Source organism: Cricetulus griseus, chromosome 9 (genome assembly GCF_003668045.3).
Source record: "Cricetulus griseus strain 17A/GY chromosome 9, alternate assembly CriGri-PICRH-1.0, whole genome shotgun sequence".
In the NCBI taxonomy this organism is placed as follows: domain Eukaryota; kingdom Metazoa; phylum Chordata; class Mammalia; order Rodentia; family Cricetidae; genus Cricetulus; species Cricetulus griseus.
In genome coordinates, this window is record NC_048602.1 from 3,099,585 (window position 1) to 3,123,878 (window position 24,294).

General features: G+C 52.8%; 1 protein-coding gene across 1 annotated transcript in view; it reads right to left on the bottom strand.

Moving 5' to 3' along the window:
- Rhpn2 (rhophilin Rho GTPase binding protein 2) overlaps window positions 1–24,294 on the bottom strand; it is a 61,605-nt gene that overhangs the window by 2,788 nt on the left and 34,523 nt on the right. The window contains exons 7-14 of the mRNA XM_027430284.2: window positions 23,273–23,439; window positions 19,125–19,312; window positions 18,565–18,721; window positions 15,527–15,646; window positions 12,904–13,098; window positions 7,877–7,953; window positions 6,710–6,856; window positions 6,221–6,376 (exon numbers count right to left, since the gene is read on the bottom strand). Of these exons, the coding sequence (XP_027286085.1) occupies window positions 6,221–6,376; window positions 6,710–6,856; window positions 7,877–7,953; window positions 12,904–13,098; window positions 15,527–15,646; window positions 18,565–18,721; window positions 19,125–19,312; window positions 23,273–23,439 (1,207 nt within the window). The remainder of the gene's footprint in view (window positions 1–6,220; window positions 6,377–6,709; window positions 6,857–7,876; window positions 7,954–12,903; window positions 13,099–15,526; window positions 15,647–18,564; window positions 18,722–19,124; window positions 19,313–23,272; window positions 23,440–24,294) is intronic.

The following is a 24,294-nucleotide window of genomic DNA, read 5'->3' on the forward strand; positions in this document are numbered from 1 at the left end:
CACACAGCTCTGGGACAAAGAACACATGAAACGGTCGGTCATGATGACCAGTCTCTGGAAATTGTTATCATTACTAGTTTCTGTTATCCTCAACAACTGTCTGCTTTCTAAAAATTGTTATGGGTTACCCTGCTCCGGAGCACTCAAGTTTTGAAAATAAGTATAAGTCACTCTGTTCCCGTAAAAAACACTAGCTGTCCCATGGACTTGCAGGTGTAAAAACCAAAATAACATTCCAAACCCCTCGTGGGCAAAATTGTAAGTCCAGTTCTCCACCAATCAGTAAATGACTCATGTATGTTATAGCCAAACAATATGTTGTCATACTCCTGCCTAGTGACCAAAAAGACATAAAAACTGCCTGCTTTAGAAACTTGGGGTTGATCTCTTCCCAGGGAACGACCACAACTCGTTGGAATAAAATCCTTTTGCTTTTGCATGAACTTTCGTCCTGTGAGTGACTCTGTGGGGTGTGTCTCCCGAAGCTGGTCCCCCTTTTGGGCCCAACAGTGCTTGCTACCAAGCCCAACAACCTGAACTTAGCCTCTGAATCTGTCTGACAGAAAAGGAAAAAGTCTCCTCAAGTCATCCTTCGGCCTCCGCATGCGTGCTATCGTGTGCTCACACAAATAAATAAATAAATAAATGTTAAAAAAATCTAATGCTGGGCTTTGGTGGTGGCGCACACCTTTAATCCCAGCACTCTGGAGGCAGAGGCAGGCGGATCTCTGTGAGTTCGAGGCCAGCCTGGTCTCCAGAGCGAGTGCCAGGGCAGGCTCCAAAGCTACACAGAGAAACCCTGTCTTGAATAACAAAACAAAACAAAACAAATCTAAAACTTGGGTGGCTGATGCTTTTATAGAATTAGGGGCTGCAGGATGGCTCAGCAGGTAAAAGCACCCTCGTGTGAAAGGAGAGAACTAACTGATACCTCCAAGTTGTGCTCTGAGCTTCACGTATGCTCCATGGAACACACACCAAGTAAAGAAATAAATCTTAGTGTGTAAACAAGGACGGAGGCAGTGTGGTGGTACACATGGCAGTCTTAGCACTCAGGAAGCCTAGGGGGGTCGGGGTCTAGAGTTTCCTGTCTGATTTTTAAAACGGGGGACAATATGGGAAGGATATTTATGGTGAGTCCCCTTGTGTGCGGGCTAGTTTTATGTCAACTTGACCCAGGATAGAGTCACTGGAGCAGAGGGAACCAGAATTGAGAAAATGCTTTGTAAGATCAGGCTGTAGGGCGTTTTCTTTTCTTTTTTTTTTCCTGTTTTTGTTGTCTTTATTGTTTGTTTGTAGTGCTACAGATCAAACCCATGACCCTGAACATGCTAGACAGTGCTTTAGTGTTAAGTCACACCCCCAACCCCAAAGCTCTATGGAATGAAGGGAGAGCATTGGTTGTGCAGTAAATGTTCTAATGCCAAGTACTCTGATTATAACCTTGTAGTACATCCATGTTCATCAGGGAAAGACTGGTTCAGAGTTATTCATCTGAGTCACCTTCTCTGACATCACATCTTATTCCATGTTTCCACTGGGCCATTACTCTAACTACTATATATATGTGTTAATGTTTGATTGCCTTCCCAAAAGTCTTGACTCCTTGAAACCAGAGAGCCCTCCAAACTGCAAAGGTTCCATCCGTGTGGTCATCTTGGCTCTACTACACCTCAGCACCAAGCACCAGCTTTCAGTCTTTGGGTGGCTTTATTTCTCTAATCCTTGATTTCTTCTTCTATACAATGGATATCATGGAAAGACATCACTGAAATGTTGTGTAGGGCGTTTTCTTAATTAGTGAATGATGTGAATCCAGCCCATTGTGGGTGGAGCCAGTCCTGGGCTCAATAAGAAAGCAGGCTGAGGGAACCATGGGGAGCAGTCAGCAGCTCCCCTCCGTGGCCTCTGCGTCAGCTCCTGTCTCCTGGTTCCTGCCCTGTGTGAGTTCCTGCCCTCACTGCTTTCGATGATGAACTGTTGTATGGAACTGTGAGTGAAATGAACCCTTTCCCCTCCAAGCTGCTTTGGTCATGGAGTTTCATCATCACAGCCATAGTGACCCTAACTAGGACACCTTAGACTCTGGTGATTTTCGATCAAGAGTCCCCCTTTCTTAGAATTCAACAGGGCACACAGTCTATCGCTAACAACAATGGAACCAAAATCTTAGAGGAGGCAGACTGCAGGGTTCTGAGCACTTCCCGCCCTTTGCCCGTCCACCCGCCCGCTTGGCAGCTGCCTTCTATCTAGGTAACAGCTTTCTCACAGGCCTCAATTTTCCTCCTCACTCCTTTGGCAGGATGTCAGCTCCAGCTAAATTCCACCTGGGCCTCCTCGCCATCATCCTTCAAAACAGCTGCAAATGGCCTGAGGCTATTACTCCAACCGATGGGCTTCCCTGACCAGGTGTCTCTGCATAATGACCCCTGACCTGGCACTCCTGTCTTCCCGGCCCCACCAGCCCTTTCCTCCCAACTGCCTCTCTCGCAACCCTCTCTGCTCACCTCTGACCACTCAACGCAGATATCCAGCATCCTGGGAGCTTTGCACGACACAACACGCAATTGCTGCCCTCAAAGACGGCCCCCCCACCCCCGTCTCCTCCCACTGACTCCTTCTCCTCCAGGTACCGGCCCACACCCTACATTCCTGCCACGCAGACTGTTCCAGCAGACACAGACTTGCTCTGCTATCCAAGCATGTCTGCAAGCACATACACCCCCCCTCTGCATTCCTGGAGAAGCATCGCTGACCCTTCCCCCCTCCCAGGGTCACTGCGGGGTCAGCTCCCTTCCCAGGTCCTCTCTTCCTTTTGCCTCTTCTGCTGCTCCTGCACAGCGTGCCCCCCCCACCCCCTTGCTAAGGACTCCAAGCCTTTCTGGCCCCTGTCTGGGACTTTGGGGACCTTACAGAGAATTTCTGAAAACGCTGCAAGGTCAGACTCCTAAAACTGACTGCCAAGAACACATCAAGGCCCAGAGAGGGTATTAGGCAGCTAAAGTCACACAGCCTGACAGTCAACGCCTGATTCCAGCTCTCCATTCCAAAGCATGGATTCTTCCCACTGTGTCTGTAAGTCCTCTAGGGAGGAGGACAGATCCCACCAGCCAAAACAAAGAGTGGCAGGTGACAGTTCAGGCGACACAAGCCTTCATTTGTTCTCAACACTTGATTGGGGTTGGTCCCCCCCCCCCAGCCCGCCCACCCGTCACTGGGTGGGAACCCAGGGCACGCTAAGCAGGTGCTAGAGGACTGAGCCACATCCCTGGCAGCCCTCACCACTGGATTTTGTTTTGAAGTTAAGTCATCATAAGCAGTGTTCAGAGGCTGAGAAACGTCTCGGTGGTTAAGAACACTCTTGGCTCTCCCAGAGGACCTGAGTTCAGTTCCCAGGACCATGTCAAAAGGCACACAACCGGCCATAACTCCAGCTCCAAGGGACCTGACACTCTGGCACCTGCACGCCTGTGTGCCCACCCACACGCAGACACACACCTACACGTAATTAAAACTCACAACCCGAACTCTTTTCAAAGCAAACAGTGCTCAGGTGTCATTATCTGCAGTCCTCCTTGGCTACAAAGAACAGCCATAACAAGCAGGGCATCATTATCAGAGCTCATACACACACAGGGTGGATCTTATGCCCTTCGTTTGGGCTTCACCCCAACTAACTCACAGTGGCCCGCTAAGGCCACACAGATCCTTTCTTCCCACTGTCTTGAGCTTTGGAGCTATTCTTAGACTTGCCCGAGCTCCCTGACTGGTTGAGGCCAGAATTCAAATCCAGCCAGGTTATCCGTTGAACGGCTGCTTTTTAACACCCATGTCCGGTTCCTTGTGGCCCGTTGCAAGGGCGGGGCAGCAACAGAGCAAGCTCTGTGGAGTCCAGACTGCTGGCTACGGTCAAGACCGTGCACAGCTGCCCTCACTTTGGGAGGCTATGGAAACCGTCACTGTGGCCTAGCAGGCAGAAATGGAGGTTCCCAAATGAGCCTTGAAGGTGATATCTGCTGATCCACCAAGATGTGAGGATAGACCTGCTCCTGCTGGCAAGCCTCCCCTCTAGGATGAGGTGTCCCCTGAAGCCACCACGAGTCACTACAGGCCTCGCCTAACTCAATGACTTCAGTCATTGAAACATGAAGTTCAGGAATACAGCTGCCAAATGCTGAATCTCTCTCTCTCTCTCTCTCTCTCTCTCTCTCTCTCTCTCTCTCTCTCTCTCTCTCTCACTTAGACAGATACCCATGACCTGCCTCTAGGCAGTAGTTATCCTTCTAAAACAAACACCAGACTACGTCAGCGCCGTTCTGTAAAGACTCAAGGGCCTCCACCCCTGTGAAGAAGCCCTCTGTTCTACTTCCTGTAGTCCCCTCTGGTCCCAGCACACTTGTTTGAAGGTCGTCTCTCTCTCTCTCCAGCACAGTCTGTGCTCCTGTTGGTGCTGTGCTCAACACTCCCTTATTTTTTCTTTTTTTGGCTTTTTCGAGACAGGGTTTCTCTGTGGCTTTGGAGGCTGTCCTGGAACTAGCTTTTGTAGACCAGGCTGGTCTCGAACTCACAGAGATCCGCCTGCCTCTGCCTCCCGAGTGCTGGGATTAAAGGCGTGCACCGCCACCACCGCCCAGCTATTTTCTTTCTTTTTAAAAAATGATTTATTCCTTGTTATTTAAGTGTACGAATGTCTGCACAATGTCCAAGGAGGCCAGAAGATGGCGCCAGATACAGTTGCGAGTTGCCTTGTGGGTGCTGGAGATGGAACCCAGGCCCTCTGCAAGAACAGCCAGAGGTTTTAACTGCTAAGCCAGACCCCACCCCTTATGTCTCTTCCATGGCTCTTCGTTCAAGAGCCCACCCGAGTTCAAGCTCTGTTGGCCTCCTACCTATTGCTGGACACTGGACCACGATAATCTTTTCAAAACCACACCCATGCTTCCGTTTTTTGCTCACACAAGCCTCACAGAGGTCCTGGGGTCAACCGGGGAGAGACCCTGGGACCCTGCTAGCTGTGGCTTCCTGTTCTGCTCTGGGACCCCTCCCTTCCACATTCTCCCACCATGACGCCGTCTACCTGACCACGTAACCAGAACAACGGGACCACTAGCTCTGGATGTCCAAACCTCCCAAATGGTGAGCTGAATAAACCTCTTTGTTTCCTAAGCAGTTCGCCTCAGGTCTCTTGTTATAGGATGAAAAGCCGACTAACAGACACAGATTAGGCTCCAAGTGTTGTAAAAGTTGTGACGGCATGAACTTTAAGGTACATTGTTAGGTGGGACAAAGTGCAGAGGAGAAGGAAGCTAACACACACCTCCTCCCTCTGGGTAAACATTCAAAGGCCCTAAAGTCACACATGAACTTAAAGAAGCTGCAGACACTTCCCAAGATCTCATGGGAAATGCCTACCATGGTCTCTAAGCCCTTTGGTATAAACTAACCATTTGGGGTTTGTTGTTGTTGTTGTTTTCTTTTTTTTGTTTGTTTGTTTTGTCTTTATTTTTGTTTTTTAACAGGGTTTCTCTATAGCTATGGAGAAACCCTCCTGGAACTCACTCTGTAGACCAGGTTGGCCTTGAAGTTACAGAGATCCACCTGCCTCTGCCTCCAGAGTGCTGGGATTAAAGGCGTGTGCTGCCACCATCAGGCTTTTTTCATTTTTTTAAAAAAGACTTATTATATTATATATACAGAGTTCCGCTTTCATGTATATCTGCACACCAAAAGAGGGCACCAGATCTCATTAGAGATGGTTGTGAGCCACCATGTGGTTGCTGGGAATTGAACTCAGGACCTCTGGAAGAGCAGTCAGTGCTCTTAACCTCTGAGCCATCTCTCCAGCCCCCAACCATCTATCTATCCACCCACCCGCCCATCTATCTGGCACAGGGTCTTACAGTGTACGCCAGGGTGGCCAGGAACTCAGCCTTCCTATGTCACTTATCCAGATGACAGGATTCCAGGTATACGTTAGGTTCCGTTTTATCTGAGCATTTTTATTGCATTGCTCTGTGATAGAAGTCAGTTTTCAAGTTCTCTCTGACCGGGGCAAGTCCACCCCGGGATGATGAGCAGAGAGAACCGGGGATGGCCTCAGCTGCTCCTGCCACATTGTATAGGTGGGAGACAGGGGGCCTGACCACACCAAGGCCAAACTGCCACTGACCTCCCCCGACCCACTATTCACCACGGGGGGGGGGGGGGTGTCTGCGCTCACCATGGATGAGGTGGAGTCCAGGAGGCTCACAATCTTCATCTCAACATGCTCCCCTCCAAAGCTCTTTAGCAGCTTCATAACCTCACCCACGGTCAGCCACTTACAATCTATGCCTTGAATGGAGACGATGTAATCTCCTTCCTTGGTTCCTGCCAGCTAAAAAGAAACGTTGGAATAAATGTCAGGGGTTATTCGTTAAATCCCAGACGGGGTCCCCAGATTCTTGGTCTAAGTGGCCACTGCTGAGGGTCTGTTTTGTTTTGTCTTTTGATTTTTCTGTGGTACCTCCATATGCTAACTAAGTGCTCCAACACTGAGCTATATCCCCAGCCCTCATTTACAAAAGAGTTTACTACCAAAAGTAAAAATTCATTTGCGGAGTGGTGGTGGTGGTGGGTAGGAAGCATCCAGAGGCTTTTCACTTAAGAGTCTGTCGACATCGCCAAATCCCAAACGCCATCGCCCACCCCCGTGGGCCCTCCCACTTACCGAAGCAGAGCAGCGGGGGTCCAGGAAGTGCACCTGGACTGGAGCGTTCCCTCGCAGAGTGAAACCCAGGTCCCCCTCCTCCACTGTGAAGTGAATCCCTCGAGGAGGTGTCCATCTCTTGTTGGCCGAAAACACAGACAGGGGTCCCTTGGGAAGAGAGGGCCATGTGGTGAAGGGTTTGGAGGCCGAGCTGCCATGTGGCCCAGGCTGGTCTCGAACACATAAAGTCAAGGGATTTCCCTGTCTTTGGTTTTCAACCAGCTCCATTGTGCCTAACATCACAGGGGCAGTGCGTGCTGGTGCAATCATATAGGAGGTTACACCGGTCTCTAACATATCCAGTACATTTCAAAGAAAAGTGTCTTTTAGAAATTCATTCATATTCTCTCTATTAGGGTTCAAACCCAGGGCTTTGCGAATGTTAGGCTAGAACATTGAGACCAAGCTGTACCCCTGAACCTACTATCTTAATAGGGCCAGGCATGATAGCACACGCCTTTAATCCCAACTCTCAGGAGGCAGAGGCAGGTGGATCTCTGTGAGTTTGAGGCCAGCCTGATCTCTATAGCAAATTCCAGGGCAACCAGAGCTACATAATGAGACCCTGCTTAAAAAAGAAAAACAAAAGGCTCTCAAGATTTGAAAGTCAATAACATGTGATGCTGGGGAGTACTCAGCAGCTGAGCGCACCGGTTGCTCTCTTCCAGAGGACCCAAGTTTAGTTTCCACACGGCAGTTCACAGCCACCTATGACTCCAGCTGCAGGGACTCTAATGCCTCTTGTCACCACCAAGGGTACCTGCACTCACCTACATGAACCCACATGCAGACACACCCACACATAATTATACAATAGTAATTAGTGATTAGTAATGTTTTAAAGTTAATAACACGGAATACTTCTCATGCTAATTTGAAAAGAAAAAGGCAGGGCAAGGCGGTGCACACCTTCGATCCCAGCACTCAGGAGGCAGAAGCAGGAGGATCTCTGTGAGTTCGAGAGCAGCCTGGTCTACAGAGTCAGTTTCTAAGACAGCCAGGGCTACACGGAGAAACCCTGCCTCAAAAGAAAATAGTAAATAAACAAAGAGAAAAGTTAAAAGGTTCAAATCGTCAGGTAATTCATAAAAGAAGTGGTCAAATATAGTTAGTTAGTGGCCGACGTACCAGCTTCTGGAAGAAGTCTGTGACTGTCACCTTGGAGAACTGTGGGGAGGTTATTTCGGCCTCTCGCTCAGGTTTTGCTAGAAAAGAAGATTACAGATTGGGGTGAGTGGGTGTGTCACGGAGAGTAATTCTTGAAAACTCAGGTCTCAAGGCCTCCTCTCCAAAGACACTAAACTCAAACACTTTAAACTCTTCGTAGAGTGGATGGAAAACCTCCTCGGGCCTGGCCCTGGTGGCCATGCTTTTGTTGGGGCTGGGACTGAGACAGCCAGACAAAACGCCATTTTCAAGGGCTTGTTGATGTAGTGGTTCCAACCTTCCCAATGCTGTGACCCTTTGATGCAGTTCCTCGAGCTACGGTGACCCCAACCATAATATTATTTCACTGCTGCTTCCCAGCGGTCATTTTCTACTGTTAGGCATCATTCTGTAAAGCTCTGGGCTTTCCGGGGGTCTTGGGCAATCCCTGCAAAGAGGGTCATTTGACCCCAAAGGAGTCTCCACCCACAGGCTGTCCTAGCAGAAACTGCTGTCCTAGAGAAAGCCACGGCCACCAAGGCAGACGCCCCGCGTTCAGTAACCACCCTGCTGGGTCCTTCAGAGCATCAAGAGGACGCTGGGCTTGTGTCTGCTCTAGAGCGGTGAGGCCGCTTCCTGGGCCGTGGTCCGTCCTCCTGGGCCGAGGGGGACACAGCTTCCTGCTTCCTGCTTCCTCCTGATGTGGGGCACACGGGACACAAACCTGATCCCCGAGCAGCAACTCTTGGTCTGTTTTTGGTTGTGCTCCAGATCAAATGACGGACCTACTCACACCAGGAAGTGCACAGAGCCACGCCCAGCCCCTCACTGGGGGATTCTAGGCAGGGGCTCCACCCCTGAGCCACGCCCAGCCCCTCACTGGGGGATTCTAGGCAGGGGCTCTCCCACTGAGTCACACCCCCAGCCCCTCACTGGGGGATTCTAGGCAGGGGCTCTACCACTGAGCCACACCCCCAGCCCCTCACTGGGGGATTCTAGGCAGGGGCTCTACCACTGAGCCACGCCCCCAGCCCTCACTGGGGGATTCTAGGCAGGGGCTCTACCACTGAGCCACACCCCCAGCCCCTCACTGGGGGATTCTAGGCAGGGGCTCTACCACTGAGCCACGCCCCCAGCCCCTCACTGGGGGATTCTAGGCAGGGGCTCTACCACTGAGCCACGCCCCCAGCCCCTCACTGGGGGATTCTAGGCAGGGGCTCTACCACTGAGCCACGCCCCCAGCCCCTCACTGGGGGATTCTAGGCAGGGGCTCTACCACTGAGCCACGCCCCCAGCCCCTCACTGGGGGATTCTAGGCAGGGGCTCTACCACTGAGCCACACCCCAGCCCCTCACTGGGGGATTCTAGGCAGGGGCTCTACCACTGAGCCACGCCTGCAGGAATCTAAAGCACCTAACCACCAAGCTACACCGCCAGCTACACCCTCATCTCCCACACAGGTAGCATTAGCACCGTCGTCAGCACTAATGCACTAGGGCGACTGGCATACCCCGAATGCTCAGGCTGACACAGAGGAACCAGTATTGTAGCTTCCACAGGTCCCTCCCCAAGGAGGGGACTCTAGAGACCAAGGTCAGGGGTGCTGGAGACCAGGAGGGTGAGATACTGTGTATGGTACTTTTCTGACTCTCATCCACGGCTCATGACTCCCTCCCCCAGGCAGGCTATGGAAACGACAACTCCTGTCCTCCCAGGCTCTCAGAAAGCTGTAGCCCGTGTCTAGGGTCTGATCCCAGAAATTCCCTGACAGACAGATGCGCGTCTCCAGGCAGGTCACGAGTGTCTCCATCCCTAAGGGACCTGCCCCATACAAACCCCGGAGGCGGTTCCCTCTACATCTCAGGAGGCCCCTCAACTGGGTTCCCCTCCAGGTCCCACCTCTAACTAGAGAGAAGAGCGCGCTGACAGTCCTCCCTGTAGAGTGGCCTGCTGGGTGAGCTCCTGCAGAGACCTGACTTCGCCCCACAGCAGTAACTGTGCAGGCCAGACACCTAGGGGTGCAGGACACGAGCAAACCCAGAGGAGACGAGACAGGCGAGCATGCGGCTTCCGCGCTGCGGGACAGCACGAGGAGGACGACACAACAAGTCAGAGGAGGCAGAGCTCAGGGAAAGGGGAAGAGTCAGTCTGTGAGAGAGATCCCTGACACCCAGAGCAGGCCGGGACAGCGCGAGGAGGACGACACAAGTCAGAGGAGGCAGAGCTCAGGGAAGGGGAAGAGTCAGTCTGTGAGAGAGAGATCCCTGACACCCAGAGCAGGCCGGGACAGCGCGAGGAGGACGACACAACAAGTCAGAGGAGGCAGAGCTCAGGGAAGGGGAAGAGTCAGTCTGTGAGAGAGAGATCCCTGACACCCAGAGCAGGCCGGGACAGCACCAGGAGGACGACACAACAAGTCAGAGGAGGCAGAGCCCAGGAAAGGGAAGAGTCAGTCTGTGAGAGAGATCCCTGACACCCAGAGCAGGCCGGGACAGCACGAGGAGGACGACACAACAAGTCAGAGGAGGCAGAGCTCAGGAAAGGGGAAGAGTCAGTCTGTGAGAGAGAGATCCCTGACACCCAGAGCAGGCCGGGACAGCGCGAGGAGGACGACACAAGTCAGAGGAGGCAGAGCTCAGGGAAAGGGGAAGAGTCAGTCTGTGAGAGAGAGATCCCTGACACCCAGAGCAGGCCAGGACAGCACCAGGAGGACGACACAACAAGTCAGAGGAGGCAGAGCTCAGGGAAAGGGAAGAGTCAGTCAGTGTGAGAGAGATCCCTGACACCCAGAGCAGGCCGGGACAGCGCGAGGAGGACGACACAACAAGTCAGAGGAGGCAGAGCTCAGGGAAAGGGGAAGAGTCAGTCTGTGAGAGAGAGATCCCTGACACCCAGAGCAGGCCAGGACAGCACCAGGAGGACGACACAACAAGTCAGAGGAGGCAGAGCTCAGGGAAAGGGAAGAGTCAGTCAGTGTGAGAGAGATCCCTGACACCCAGAGCAGGCCGGGACAGCACGAGGAGGACGACACAACAAGTCAGAGGAGGCAGAGCTCAGGAAAGGGGAAGAGTCAGTCTGTGAGAGAGAGATCCCTGACACCCAGAGCAGGCCGGGACAGCGCGAGGAGGACGACACAAGTCAGAGGAGGCAGAGCCCAGGAAAGGGAAGAGTCAGTCAGTGAGAGAGAGATCCCTGACACCCAGAGCAGGCCGGGACAGCACCAGGAGGACGACACAACAAGTCAGAGGAGGCAGAGCCCAGGAAAGGGAAGAGTCAGTCTGTGAGAGAGATCCCTGACACCCAGAGCAGGCCGGGACAGCACGAGGAGGACGACACAACAAGTCAGAGGAGGCAGAGCTCAGGAAAGGGGAAGAGTCAGTCTGTGAGAGAGAGATCCCTGACACCCAGAGCAGGCCGGGACAGCGCGAGGAGGACGACACAACAAGTCAGAGGAGGCAGAGCTCAGGGAAAGGGGAAGAGTCAGTCTGTGAGAGAGAGATCCCTGACACCCAGAGCAGGCCAGGACAGCACCAGGAGGACGACACAACAAGTCAGAGGAGGCAGAGCTCAGGGAAAGGGAAGAGTCAGTCAGTGTGAGAGAGATCCCTGACACCCAGAGCAGGCCGGGACAGCGCGAGGAGGACGACACAACAAGTCAGAGGAGGCAGAGCTCAGGGAAAGGGGAAGAGTCAGTCTGTGAGAGAGAGATCCCTGACACCCAGAGCAGGCCAGGACAGCACCAGGAGGACGACACAACAAGTCAGAGGAGGCAGAGCTCAGGGAAAGGGAAGAGTCAGTCAGTGTGAGAGAGATCCCTGACACCCAGAGCAGGCCGGGACAGCACGAGGAGGACGACACAACAAGTCAGAGGAGGCAGAGCTCAGGAAAGGGGAAGAGTCAGTCTGTGAGAGAGAGATCCCTGACACCCAGAGCAGGCCGGGACAGCGCGAGGAGGACGACACAAGTCAGAGGAGGCAGAGCCCAGGAAAGGGAAGAGTCAGTCAGTGAGAGAGAGATCCCTGACACCCAGAGCAGGCCGGGACAGCACCAGGAGGACGACACAAGTCAGAGGAGGCAGAGCTCAGGGAAGGGGAAGAGTCAGTCAGTGAGAGAGAGATCCCTGACACCCAGAGCAGGCAGGGACAGCGCGAGGAGGACGACACAACAAGTCAGAGGAGGCAGAGCTCAGGGAAGGGGAAGAGTCAGCAGGGAGCGCAGAGGAGCCACTCGGGAGAGCAGAGCAACACCCGAGAGCCTGATGGAGAGGGGGCGGGGCTGAGAGGGGGCGGGGACTGAGAAGAGGAGGCGGGGACTGAGAGGAGGCGGGGATTAAGAGGGGCGGGGGCTAAGAAGATGAGGCGGGGACCGAGAGAAGGCAGGTACTGAGCGGGGGCGGGGACTGAGAGGTGCGGGGACTGAGAAAGGAGGTGGGACTGGGAGGGGCGGGGACTGAGGAGGGGGGGGGACTGGAGGGGCGGGGACTGAGAAGAGGGGGCACGGACTGAAATGGGCAGGGACTGAGAGGGGGCGGGGACTGAGGAGAGGGGCGTGGACTAAGAAGAGGGGCGGGGACTGGGAGGGGGCGGGGACTGAGAGGAGGTGGGGATTGGGAGGGCGGGGCTGAGAAGAGGCGGGGATTGGGAGGGGCGAGGGCTGAGGGGGCGGGGACTGAGGGGGGCCTGGACTGAGGGACCCAGACCGAGATGCTCGGAGGTGAAGGTGGGAAGGACAGCGCGGAAAGGCCAAGGGGAACAAGGGTTCACTCAACAGCCCGGGGGAAGGGCAGCCTTGAGCCATGGTCTCCTCCTGCCTCACCTCACACAGCCCCGGCTGAGACTGGCCTTGAACTCAACACTAAAACTGCAGGTGTGTCACCACATCCAGCGCGGGCGGCACTAGGCGTGTGTGTCCCCGGCTCCGTCCAGGATGGGCGAACAGCCACCGGCTCGTGCAGCTGTGGCCACCAGCGCCCGCCGCACAGGCCCACACGGCCGGCTCCCACTGCTCACCAAGGACGTTTGGAGCGGCAACCAGGTTCAGGAGGTCGTCGTCCTCCCGGTGCTGGTTGTACTTGAGCTGAGTGCGCTGATGGGCCGCGCACAGCACGTCCCGGAGCACCTGGATGTCACGCAGCTTCTTGCACAGGTTGGCCTCCCTCAGCGACTCCTCGTGGAAGCCAATGGCCCGGTGCAGGTGTCCTTTACCTGCAGACAGACACAGCGAGAGAGGCTTTTCTGATTGAGTAACTAGGAAGGGGGAGCATTTCCTCCGGGTGTGCGTGTGTGCGGTGTGCATGTGTGTGTGTGCGGTGTGCGTGCATTGCGTGTGTGTGCGTGTGTGCGCGCGTGTGCATGTGCGTGTGTGCATGTGCGTGCAGTGTGTGCGAGTGCGCGTGCGTGTGCGTGTGCGTGTGTGCGTGCATGTGCGTGTGCATGTGTGTGCGTGTGTGCGCGCGTGTGCATATGTGTGTGCGTGCGTGCATGTGCGTGTGCATGTGTGCATGTGTGTGCGTGTGTGCGCGCGTGTGCATGTGTGTGCGTGCGTGCATGTGCGTGTGCATGTGTGCGCGTGTGTGTGCGTGTGTGCATGTGTGTGCAAGTGCGCGTGCGTGTGTGCGCGCGTGTGTGCGAGTGCGCTTGTGTGCGCACGTGTGCGTGTGTGCATGTGTGTGCATGTGCGTGTGTGCGCGCGTGCGTGTGTGCGGGCGTGTGTGCATGTGCGTGTGTGCGAGTGCGCTTGCGTGCGCACGTGTGCGTGTGTGCATGTGTGTGCATGTGCGTGTGTGCGCGCGTGTGCATGTGCGCGCGTGTGCGTGCATGTGCGTGTGTGTGCATGTGCGTGTGCGCGCGTGTGCATGTGCGCGCGTGTGCGTGCATGTGCGTGTGTGTGCATGTTCATATTGCGTGTGCGTGTGTGCGCGTGTGCATGCGCACGTGTGTGTGCATGTGCGTGTGCGCAGTGCGTGTGTGCAGTGTGTGTGTGTGTGCAAGCATGTCTGTTTGATGGGGTCACTCTTCTTCCGTGCAGTGCGGGGCGGTAGGGGTGGTGGATGGTTCTCAGATATCGCAGGCTGGCCTCAAACTTAGCACACAGCCAAGGCTGACCTTGCACTGTGGCCCTCCTGCCTCCACCTCCCCGGTACGGGGGTCATGGGTGTGGCGTGCTCTCCCACACCTCTTTCGTGTGGTCACAGGGAGCCACCCCAGGGCTGCTGCCAGGCAGGGCTCTGCCAGCCCAACAGCCGGGTTAACTAGAGCAGAGCTCTGAAGAAAAGCAGCGGCCATGAGGATGCCTGACAGGAGAGCGCTCCTGAAAGACACAAGGGCAAAGGCCCTGGGGCAGGAGCATTACGGGGTCTGCAGGGAGGAGGGAAGAAGGGCAGTGAGTCAAAGCAAGGACCAGCTCCCCGCTCCTGACCTTCCAAGCGCCAGGGCTGGGTGTGTGATGGGGAGGTCCTTCTGTGTATGTTTGTCCTATTGGTTAATAAGTAAAGCACTGTTGGCCAATAGGGCAGCAAGTTAGGCGGGACTAGAGGAGGACTCTGGGAAATGTAGTAAGGGAGTCGCCACGTGAGCCAGGGAAGACAGAAGGCTTGCCACCTGCGTCCTCAATAAGATAATTTGTAAAATATATAGTTTAATAGCTATGGTTGATAATTAAGACTGAGCTGGCAGATGAGAAATCCCTGTCATCGGCCGGCAGCATTCGTACCTAATATTAATCTCTGTGTGATATTTTGGGCAACCACGTGGCAACGGGGCTCGGGCAGCTGGCGGAAAGAGTTATCGTTAAGGGTGTGAGCTGAGGACCAAGGTGGCCAGGGTCTGTGGGGAGACAGCTATGGAAATGAGGGTCCTACCAGGCCTACCTCACGGAGCTGTGAGGGGTGAGGGGTATAGTGGAACCAGCACCAGGCTGGTCACGTGGCTTCAGTCAGGGTGGAGGGACCTCAGCCGTGTTTTCTAGGTACAGCCTGTGTGGTTTGCTGACCAAATGTGCAGTGAGAGAGAGAGAATGCCAAGCATGGCCAAGGCACCCCAGAGGCACAGCCACTGTCACCGAGACGGGGAGATGTTCATGCTGACGACCCAACCAGGGTTCCCCATTCCCAGCCTTCGCTGGCTGATGCTGAAGCACTGTGATAACAACGACATCGAGGGGAGCCAGCGCTTGGGAAGCTGAGGCAGGAGGATGGCAAGTTCAAGGTGGCCTGGGCTACAGAGCTGGGCATCTTCCCAAGAACTTGCCCCCAAATGAAAAATGTATAAAAGGCCAGGGCATGGTTGTGTTTGCCCGGTATACATGAGGCCCTTTATCCTTTCTGATTCTCAGAAAGGAGGGAGGGGAGAGACAGGAGAGGAGGGGAAGGGGGGGCAACAACAGTTTCCACAGCAGTGTGGCACAGGGCCGTCATGAACAGCTACAGTGTCAGGAAGCAGTCAAGGACCTGGCTGGGGTCAGAAGCTTGGCCACTCACGGAGCTGAGAGCTTGGCTCTGGAAAGCCACCTGGGACTGGGACGGGCCCACAGCATTTCTCAGTGCAGGGTGGTCTCCTTTCCCAAGCCCTCCCCCGGACCCCCATTCGGAGGCTGAGGAGCGAGCAGAGTCCACCCCAGGACGGGAGCACGCACCCAGTAGCATACGCTGCCCGTGGTTCTTGAGCGTGGCCAGAGGCGTCATCCCTTCCGGCATGCGGTCATAGAGCTGGGACAGGCACTTCTCCTGGTGGTCCACGTCTGCACCTGGCTTTACTGCAAAGACAGCCACAGGTTACGTCCCTCTGGAGACAGCGCCCCAGACCCGAGCTCTGTGTCAACAATGCCACCAAGCTCTTCTTGGCTCGCAGGCAATAGCCCAGGCTACCGGGCCTTAAGCCTTTGCTCCCAAGACGACGGCCACATACTAGGGGTTCGGGGTTTGAACCTCTCTCTGCCTCCTCCTCCAAGTTGACCATTATATGGAGCCGCCTTGCACAGCTGGGGCGAGATGGCTGACCCATCTGCATTCCTCCCAGGGGCTGCCAGGCCCCCCATAAGTCTCCTTCCTTCCTTCCCCCTCTCTGGAAGGGGTCTTTTCTGTAAATTTGGGAGATAGGGTATCTAGTAGCTCAGGTTGGATGAGCCTTACTATATGTAGTTGAGGTTAACCTTAAACTCTGGCGCTCCTACCTCCCCACCTTCCAGGTGCGAGGGTTGCAGGTGTGTACCACCACGCCCAGCTTTTTCAGTCGTATAGATTGAACCCTGGGCTTCCTTGCATGCTAGACGAGCAGTTTAAGTGCTAAACTGTATGCCCAACCGTGAAAAACGTTAGTGCTGATTGTGTGTGTGTGTGTGTGTGTGTGTGTGTGAGTGTGTGGTGCTTAGGAGGACAGGAAGAAATAGAGTGTGGTAGCTCATACACAGCACTGAGGGCCCGAGGCAGGGAGGGACTGAAGCCTGAAGCCAGCCCAGGGTATGTGGCAGAATCTTATTCAAAGACCCGCGGTGAGTAAGACACCAGTCCTTTCCAAACGGGCCTCTGCTAGGGCTCAATACAGACAGCCTCCCCCCCTCCCTCCCTGAGACAAGGTTTCTCTCTGTAATAGCTCTGGCTGTCCTGGAACTCTGCAGACCAGGCCAGCCTTGTAGAGAGGTCTTGCAGTGAACTTGCAACGATGGCCACACTCCTTGGGCATGGCCTCAGGCAGCCGGAAGCGGAAGGTGGAATGCTTGAGGCTTTCCTTGGTGCTGTCTTTCTGGTGGGTCAGCAAATCAGGTAGGAAGGGCAGAGAAACCTCCCGAGGTTCTTTGTATTTTTCTGTGTAATTGTTCCCCAACAAACACCCATTTATCTTTTTTCTTGGGTCTAGTGAAAAAAATTACACCCTCACCTTCACAGCCTCTGCCTCCTGAGTGCTAGGATTAAAGGTGTGCTCCACCCCCATCGGGAGCCAGTATAGACATTTCATGAAATCCCTGTTTTGATTTAATTTTGGTGGTGTTTTTTTTTTGTGTGTGTTTTGTTTTGTTTTGTTTTGTTTTGTTTTGTTTGAGAAAGGGTCTGTCTACACAGTCCTGTCCTGGAACTCACTCTGTATATCAGACTGGCCTCAGATTCACAGACCCATCTGCCTCTGCCTCTGGAATTCTGGGACTTAACCGCATGTGCCACCGCCATGCCGATTTTTTATTAAAAATTTTAATCACGGATTTTTTTTTGGCACTAATTTTGATTCATTTAAAATATTCTCTCTGGGCCAAGATAATCAGCAGCACAGACAAATTAGTTCATGCAGTCACTTATTAAATATATATCACCTTAGCTGGACACAGTGACATACACCTGTAAGCCTTGCACTTAAGAGAGAGACAGGACTGTAAGGTCATCTTGGGCTGCATGACACCCAGTTTCAACAAAACCAAGCAAAGACTGTCTGAGAATGTGTGTGGTGGCACACACCTATAATCTTAGCATTCGAAAGGCTAATGCAGAGGATCTTCAGTTCAAGACCAGCCTCAGCTACATAGGGAGGCCTCATCTCTAAGTAGATATGCAATAATTAAATGAATTAAAATAAAAACTGCTGAGTAAGCCACTGTATTTCATCCCCCAAACTTCCAAAAATAAACTGGACAGAGGTGGCGCACGCCTTTAATCCCAGCCCTCGGGAGGCAGAGGCAGGCGGATCTCTGTGAGTTTGAGGCCAGCCTGGTCTCCAGAGCGAGTGCCAGGCCAGCCAGGGATGTTACATAGAGAAACCCAGTCTCAAAAAAACAAAACAAAAGGTGCATGCTGGTCTTACTGGCCTTGCAGAGGCCCCAGTTCAGTTCCCAGCATTCAAGCAGCTCACACCTGCCTGTTATCGCCAGCGCTGGGGCATCTAACGCCCTCTTCTGGCCACTATGGGCACTGCGCTCACAAGTATAATCCCTGCATACAGACTCCTATACAGTGGTTTGAATGAAAATGCCCAGTATAGGCTCATGTGTTTGCACGGTTAGTCCCCAGCTGATGAACTGTTGGTAAAGGGTTAGGAAGGATAGCCTTGATGGAGGAGGTGTGTCACTGGACATGGGGTTTGAGATTTCAAAAGCCCATCCTAGACCCAGTGACTTTCTTTGTCTCTCTGCCAGCCGCCTATGGCTAAGGATGCAGCTTCCGGCTATTTCTCTAGCACCACGCCTGCCTGGTGCCACGCGTCCTGCCATGATGGTCATGAACTAGCCCCTCTGAAACTGTAAGCAAGCCCCCAGTTAAATGCCTTAGTCATGGTGTCTCTTTTCAGCAATATAAGAGTGGCTAAGACAACAAGAATTAACATTTAAAATAAATATTAAAAAATAATTTTAACCTGGATGTGGTGGTGCATATCTTTAATCCCATCCCTTGGAAGGCAGAAGCAGGTGGATCTTTGAGTTAGAGGCCAGCCTGATCTACAGAATGAGTTTTCTAGGACAGCCAGGGCCACACAAAGAAACCTTGTTCATTGATCCCTCTGACTCCCATTAGAGCGGTCAACCCTGGATTCCACAGGCCTGTGTGATAGCCACTTGGGCCAGTGTGTCCTTTCCACCTTGTGCCTTTCTGGTGGGCTTATGTCCAAGGCAAGAAGGCAGTTCCCTCTCAGCTCAGCACCACCCCCCCCCCAAGGCAGCAAGCCCACAGCCCTTACGAGCCCCAGCCTTACGCTGGTGATCGATGAGGAGGGTGGCGGCAAAGTAGTGAGCCAGGGCCACGTAGTGGTGGGCCTTCACGTAGGCCACACTGGCCCACGAATACGGGATGTTCTCTTTCACTGGCTCCTGGCTCATGGCTGCATGCAGCTGCCGGTAGACCTCTGCCACCTGAAATAGACAGGCAAGGAAAGTGGCTCCGGGGCCCTCCCAAGGCTGGCTGCAGAGAAAGAGTCCTTTCTTCTCAGCCAAATCAGTCCCCTGCTGGAGAATGCTCCAGAATGTCGGCATAAAGCCAAGCGAGTCCACCTGCTGTCAGCATCAGCCCTAACAGAGGCTCAAGCAGCTGTCATTAGGCTGCTTTTTCAGCTAAGCTGCAGATGGACTCCATGATCCATATCTGAAACACCAGTCCCTGCCAAGCAAACGCGGGCCAGCCATCTTGGCACGTTGCTCAGGTTGTGGGGGAGCTGCTGTGGTGACCCCCCCTCCCCCCAACCGCCCCGCCGCTCCGAGGCACCTGAACCAGCGGATCCTGCCTACCCAGAAGTCAGAGGAACTAAGAAGCCTTTACCTTGGCGGCCTCCTGAGCCACCTTTACCAGCATGAAGAACTCATTCTGGATCCCCGGAAGGCAGACCTTCTCAAACATGCTTTCTTGGGCTTGGGCAAGCATCATTTTGACCAGCACGCTGAGCATGGCAGGGCTCATGTCATAACTCGGAGTATGCGTGAATGTCTCCTTCAGGTAGTTTAGGACCCCTAGAATGAGAATTTGTTGCTCTTTAATATTAAGTCACTCTTATTTTATCATGCTGCTGTAGAGAAAGAAGAAAGAAAACACAGCTGGATTGGGGGTATCACTCATCAGTGCTTGGATAGCACACAGGAGGCCTTGAGTATGAGCCAGTAACTATGCAAAGAAAACTCATCCATCCATCCATCCATCCATCCATCCATCCATCCATCCGATGTGCATATACAATTTATAATATATTTATAGCATATTTCTCTTATAGATGCACACATACACACACCTATACGTGGCAGACATCTATAATTTATATATGTAAAGGTGGCACACACAATCCGAAAGCATCTTGAAAAATGTGTATTTTGCCAGGTGTGTGGTACACACCTTTGATCCCAGCACTAGGGAAGCTGAAATAGGATGGCGGAATGTTCAAAGACATTCTGGGCTATATGTAAGTCAAGACTCTATCCGACTCTCAGTTGCCATGCTAGCTAGCCGCTCCGCTCCTTTGTGGAGACCTAAATGACTGCGTGGAAAACCTGACTGCTACTTGGACACCCAGGCTCACTGCAGCTCTGGTCCCAATAGCCAACAGGTTTACCACTCCAAATGCCCACTGGTGGATTAACAGGTGATCAAAATATCTACACACACACACAGTGGAATATTCTACAGCCTTAAAAAAAAAAAAAAAAAAAAAAAAAAAAAAAAAAAAAGATGACGGCTGGAGGAAAAGCTCAGTGGCACAGTTCGTGTTTGCAATGTGAGAGGCTCCGGGTTCGAGTCCCAGTGCCGTACACAAGTCAAATGAGATGAGCCAAACGTGGTGGTCCTTAATGTCAGCACTGGGGAGGTAGAGGGAGGGAGGACCTCTGTGAGTTCCAAGCCAGTCTGGTCTACAGAGTGAATTTCAGGCCTGCCAGGGCTGAGGGCTACATGGTAGGACTGCAACGCAGATGTGTGGACCACATGAATGAAGACTTGTTGCTGAGGACAGTAAGCCAGCCGCGGAACGACAGATAGCACAGGGTTCCATTTGGTGAGGTTCCTGGAATAGCCACACTCAGAGGCACAGAGTAGAACAGAGGTCAGTAGGAGCCGTAGGAACAAGGAAAGGGACGTTGCAGTCTCCCAGGCACAGAGATGCCAGGTGCGGTGACACACCCCTACAGCCCCGGCACTCGGAGGGTGAAGCAGAAAGGTGCCCAGATGGCCCTGTCTCGATAGGTGAATAAAAGCAGGAAAAGATAGGGCCCACTCCAGTGTGCATGATGAGGCCACGCTGGAGCCGGAGGGTGGTGATGGCTGGCTGCCCTGGTACGCGATGCAGCTAAGCCACACACCTAAAAAAAAAAAAAAATGCCAACAAGGTAATTGCATCTCATGCATATTTACCACGGCAAGGAATAATTAAAACTGTAATTTATGATATCTATACCTCATCACAATTTGTTTTAAATGGATTTTCTTCTAAGACATTTACATATGCATGAAGCAAGGGGACCCGGTGACTCGCCTTTGTTTCTGTCTCACCTGGGACATTCCATCCATGATGAGGCATGTGATGGAGAAAACAGAAAAGCCAGTGGAGTGAGTGAGAGGTACCAGGGCTTGGGGAAGCCTCTACTGGACATGCCCACGCTGCCACCCTGGACTGACTTTGTGACACTTAGAAAAGTTAACTGTGGGACTGGAGAGATGGCTTAGAGGTTAAGAGCACTAACTGTTCTTCCAGAGGTCCTGAATTCAATTCCCAGCAACCATATGGTGGCTCTCAACCATCTGTTATGAGATCTGGCGCCCTCTTCTGGCATGTAGGCAGAACACTGTATACATAATAAATAAAAATAAATCTTTAAAAAAAAAGTTAACTGTGCCACTGTTAACTGCAGCGACTGTTAACCTGGGCTGCCTGCATCCCATCCAACTGGTTCCCCTGGTTTTGCTGCCCCAGAGAAGGATGGTGTCCGCTCCAGGCTGCTGGTCCCCTCCCTTCCTCCATCCCAGACTGGCCTGTCACTAAGTTTCTTTGTTTGTATTTCTGAAGCCCGGGAGGCAGGCCACAAAGTGTGACTCCCTAAGACTCCTCAGAGGCCAGCCGCAATTAAAACAAACCTGCTGTCCCAGCATGCCAGAGACTTGAGAGTTCGAGGCCAGCCTGAGCTAAATATTAACAAGACCTTGCCTTCATGTGTCAAAAGGGCGAAGCTGTGGTCCTTCACAGGTTTTAGAGTCATGTTTCCAAGCAGGTTCACGCAGGGAGAGGAAATGACGAGCACAGAAGGCAAAAGGGTGCTAGGCTAGAGTGGCAAGTGGTGGCCCACGCTTGGAATAGTGGCACTCAGGAAGCCGAGGCATGACCATCACCTCAAGTTCAAAATCAGCCCCGCCCACATAGTGAGTTAAAGGCCCCACCTAGTGACTATTTCTCAAAGGAATAAAAAAAAAAAGCTCTCAAACTGGCTTCTTGGAGGGTCACCCTGTGGTCTACATCCAACTGTCATTATTGCCTTCCATTCTGCAGACATAGGGCCCACTAGACAGGAGCAACACAGAGCCCTCTGATACCTCCATCAGCGCCAGGCTGGCCCGCTGTCCCAACTCTCATGACCCAGCCCTTAAAGCTTGGTGCTAAGCTAGTTTTCTTCTTTGTCCCTGATTCTGGTTCATAACAGGCTGAACTTTAAGGGTCATGGGGAGAAAAAGCTGGGCAGTAGCATATGCCTTTAATCCCAGCACTCGGGAGGCAGAGGCAGGTGGATCTCTGTGAGTTTGAGACCAGCTCTGGTCTACAAGAGTGAGTTCCAGGACAGCCTCCAAAGCCACAGAGAAACCCTGTCCCGAAAAACCAAAAAAGAAAAAAAGCCGATTGTGGCAGCTCACATCTGTCCTCTTAGCAGGAGGACCCCAAGTTCCAGGCCAACCTGGACGACAAAACAAGTTCCGCACCCAGCACTGTAGAAAAAGCAGCTGGGAGTGTTCGTCAGTCTCTGAGAAGGCCAGAAGCAGCAGGCTCATGGTGCATGTTACCCGGCGGCTCTGAAATCAGCCACCGCAGGCTTTGCAAACATGGCCGGTTAAGCAGTAATACAGAAGTGTAGATAATAACAGTAATTCCCTTTATCTGAGGTTCAGCTTTGTTCTGGCTCAGTTACCTTCAGCCAACTGTAATAGGATATTGCATGGAAAATTCCAGAAACAAGCAATCCATAACATTTATCACATTGTATGGTTATCATTGGTCTCTTTTATTGTTGGTTGCTAATCTCTGACTGTGCCCAATCTGTCTCAGATGTGGACAATATACAGGGATTCTTTCTTTTGTCTTTCTTTCCTCCTCCTTTCCCCATCCCCTTCATTTGTCTGCATCACGGGGGTCAAACCTAGAGCCTCACCCTTGCTAGGCAAATGTCCTGTCCCTGAGCTCCGACCCCAGCTCTCATACAGGCTTCAGAACCGTTTTTAGTTTCACGCAGGCATGTGTTGGAACATGTCCCCTTAGACACAGATTACTGTATGGACCTGTATAGTAACAAGTAATAGAAAATTCTAAAGGCTACATCTTCACTAGTGAGGGCAAGCGCCTGTATTCCCATCATTGAGAACTATTCCCGGCCATCACTGAAGCCACTCACCTGGGAAAGATTAATCATTAACTACAAGTCTCCCTGTGCATTCGAGCCCTGCTGACTGAGATCACGTGATGCCAACCTGACAAAGAGGTTACGCAGTCACTGCTTCCTCCTCCATGTGTGTGTGATATTATAGATTCACCGTAGGGGCTCCCTCAAGCTAGGCAATCTCTGGAGCCGCGCCCCCAGCTCTGGTCAGACTTGTAAGGCATGAGTACTTGGTGGGTCTACAGAGGACCTGAGCAAGACTCTTTTCAGTCTGGGGACAGAAGCAGCACCATCGGTGCCACCTGGCGGGTCCGAGACCGTAGCTCGGCTGCTGGGGAGGATTCGTACCTGCAGCTCTCTGGAAGGCATCCACCGCGCTCTCCAGCCCAGTCTGTGTCTGCCGGTTACAGCGGGTCCCAATCTGGGTGTACAGCGCTCCCATGTTGAACAGAATGCTGGCCTTCTCCAGCAGCAAGTTCTGCTGGCTGACCGGAACCCCGGTGAGGGAATCATACCTATGGAAAACAAACAGGTCCCGGTCATACAGATGACTTGGCTAATTAACGCCACTTCTGGGCACACGAGAAGAGAAACTCACTTCTCATATGAAATTCAAAGATGCACAGACAATCAGGCTTTTGTTTCCAAGCAAGATGACAGGTCTGATTGTATGGGGTTCAAACCCATCTTCTCAGCACTTGGGAGGCTGAGGCAGGAGGACCATGAATTTGGAGCCAGCCTGGGCTATACAGAAAGAACTATCTCAACAGAAAAAGGAAAAAAAAAAAAAAATCCCCGAACAGAGCATAGCAACCACCCTGGGAGGGCCTATGGGCCATAACAACCAGTTGACCAATCAACACAGGGCAAGGGGCACACCAATCGTGAGCCTGTGCGTACCCCTAGACACTCCCCTTACACTGCCCTACAAGATCTCTCAGCAGCCGGTTCAAACTGTCTTTTGTAGCCAACCGCCATGGTGGGTGGACAAAAGACCCGAGCTAACTTGGGGTTAGCTCTTTAAATTACAATAAAGCCTCGTGCAGTTTGCAGCAAAAAAAAAAAAAAAAAAAAATCTCCACAAGCCAGACCTGGTGGCTCCTGCCTATCTTCCTGGCCCCCTCTCTAGGCTGAGGCAGGAGGATTGTGAGTTTGACTGTCTGGGCCACCTATCAAGAACCTTTCTCAAGGAACTATATTAATCTTTAAATAATCATGGAAAAGAGTCAAAAGCTTTGTTTCAAGTTTTAAGATCTGCTTCCGGGGGTACATCTATAATCACAGCACTTGGGCTGCAGAGACAGGAAGACGGCAGCCAGTTTGAGGTCCGTTTAAGAGGATCTTGGGACTACATAGTGAAAGCCCGTCTT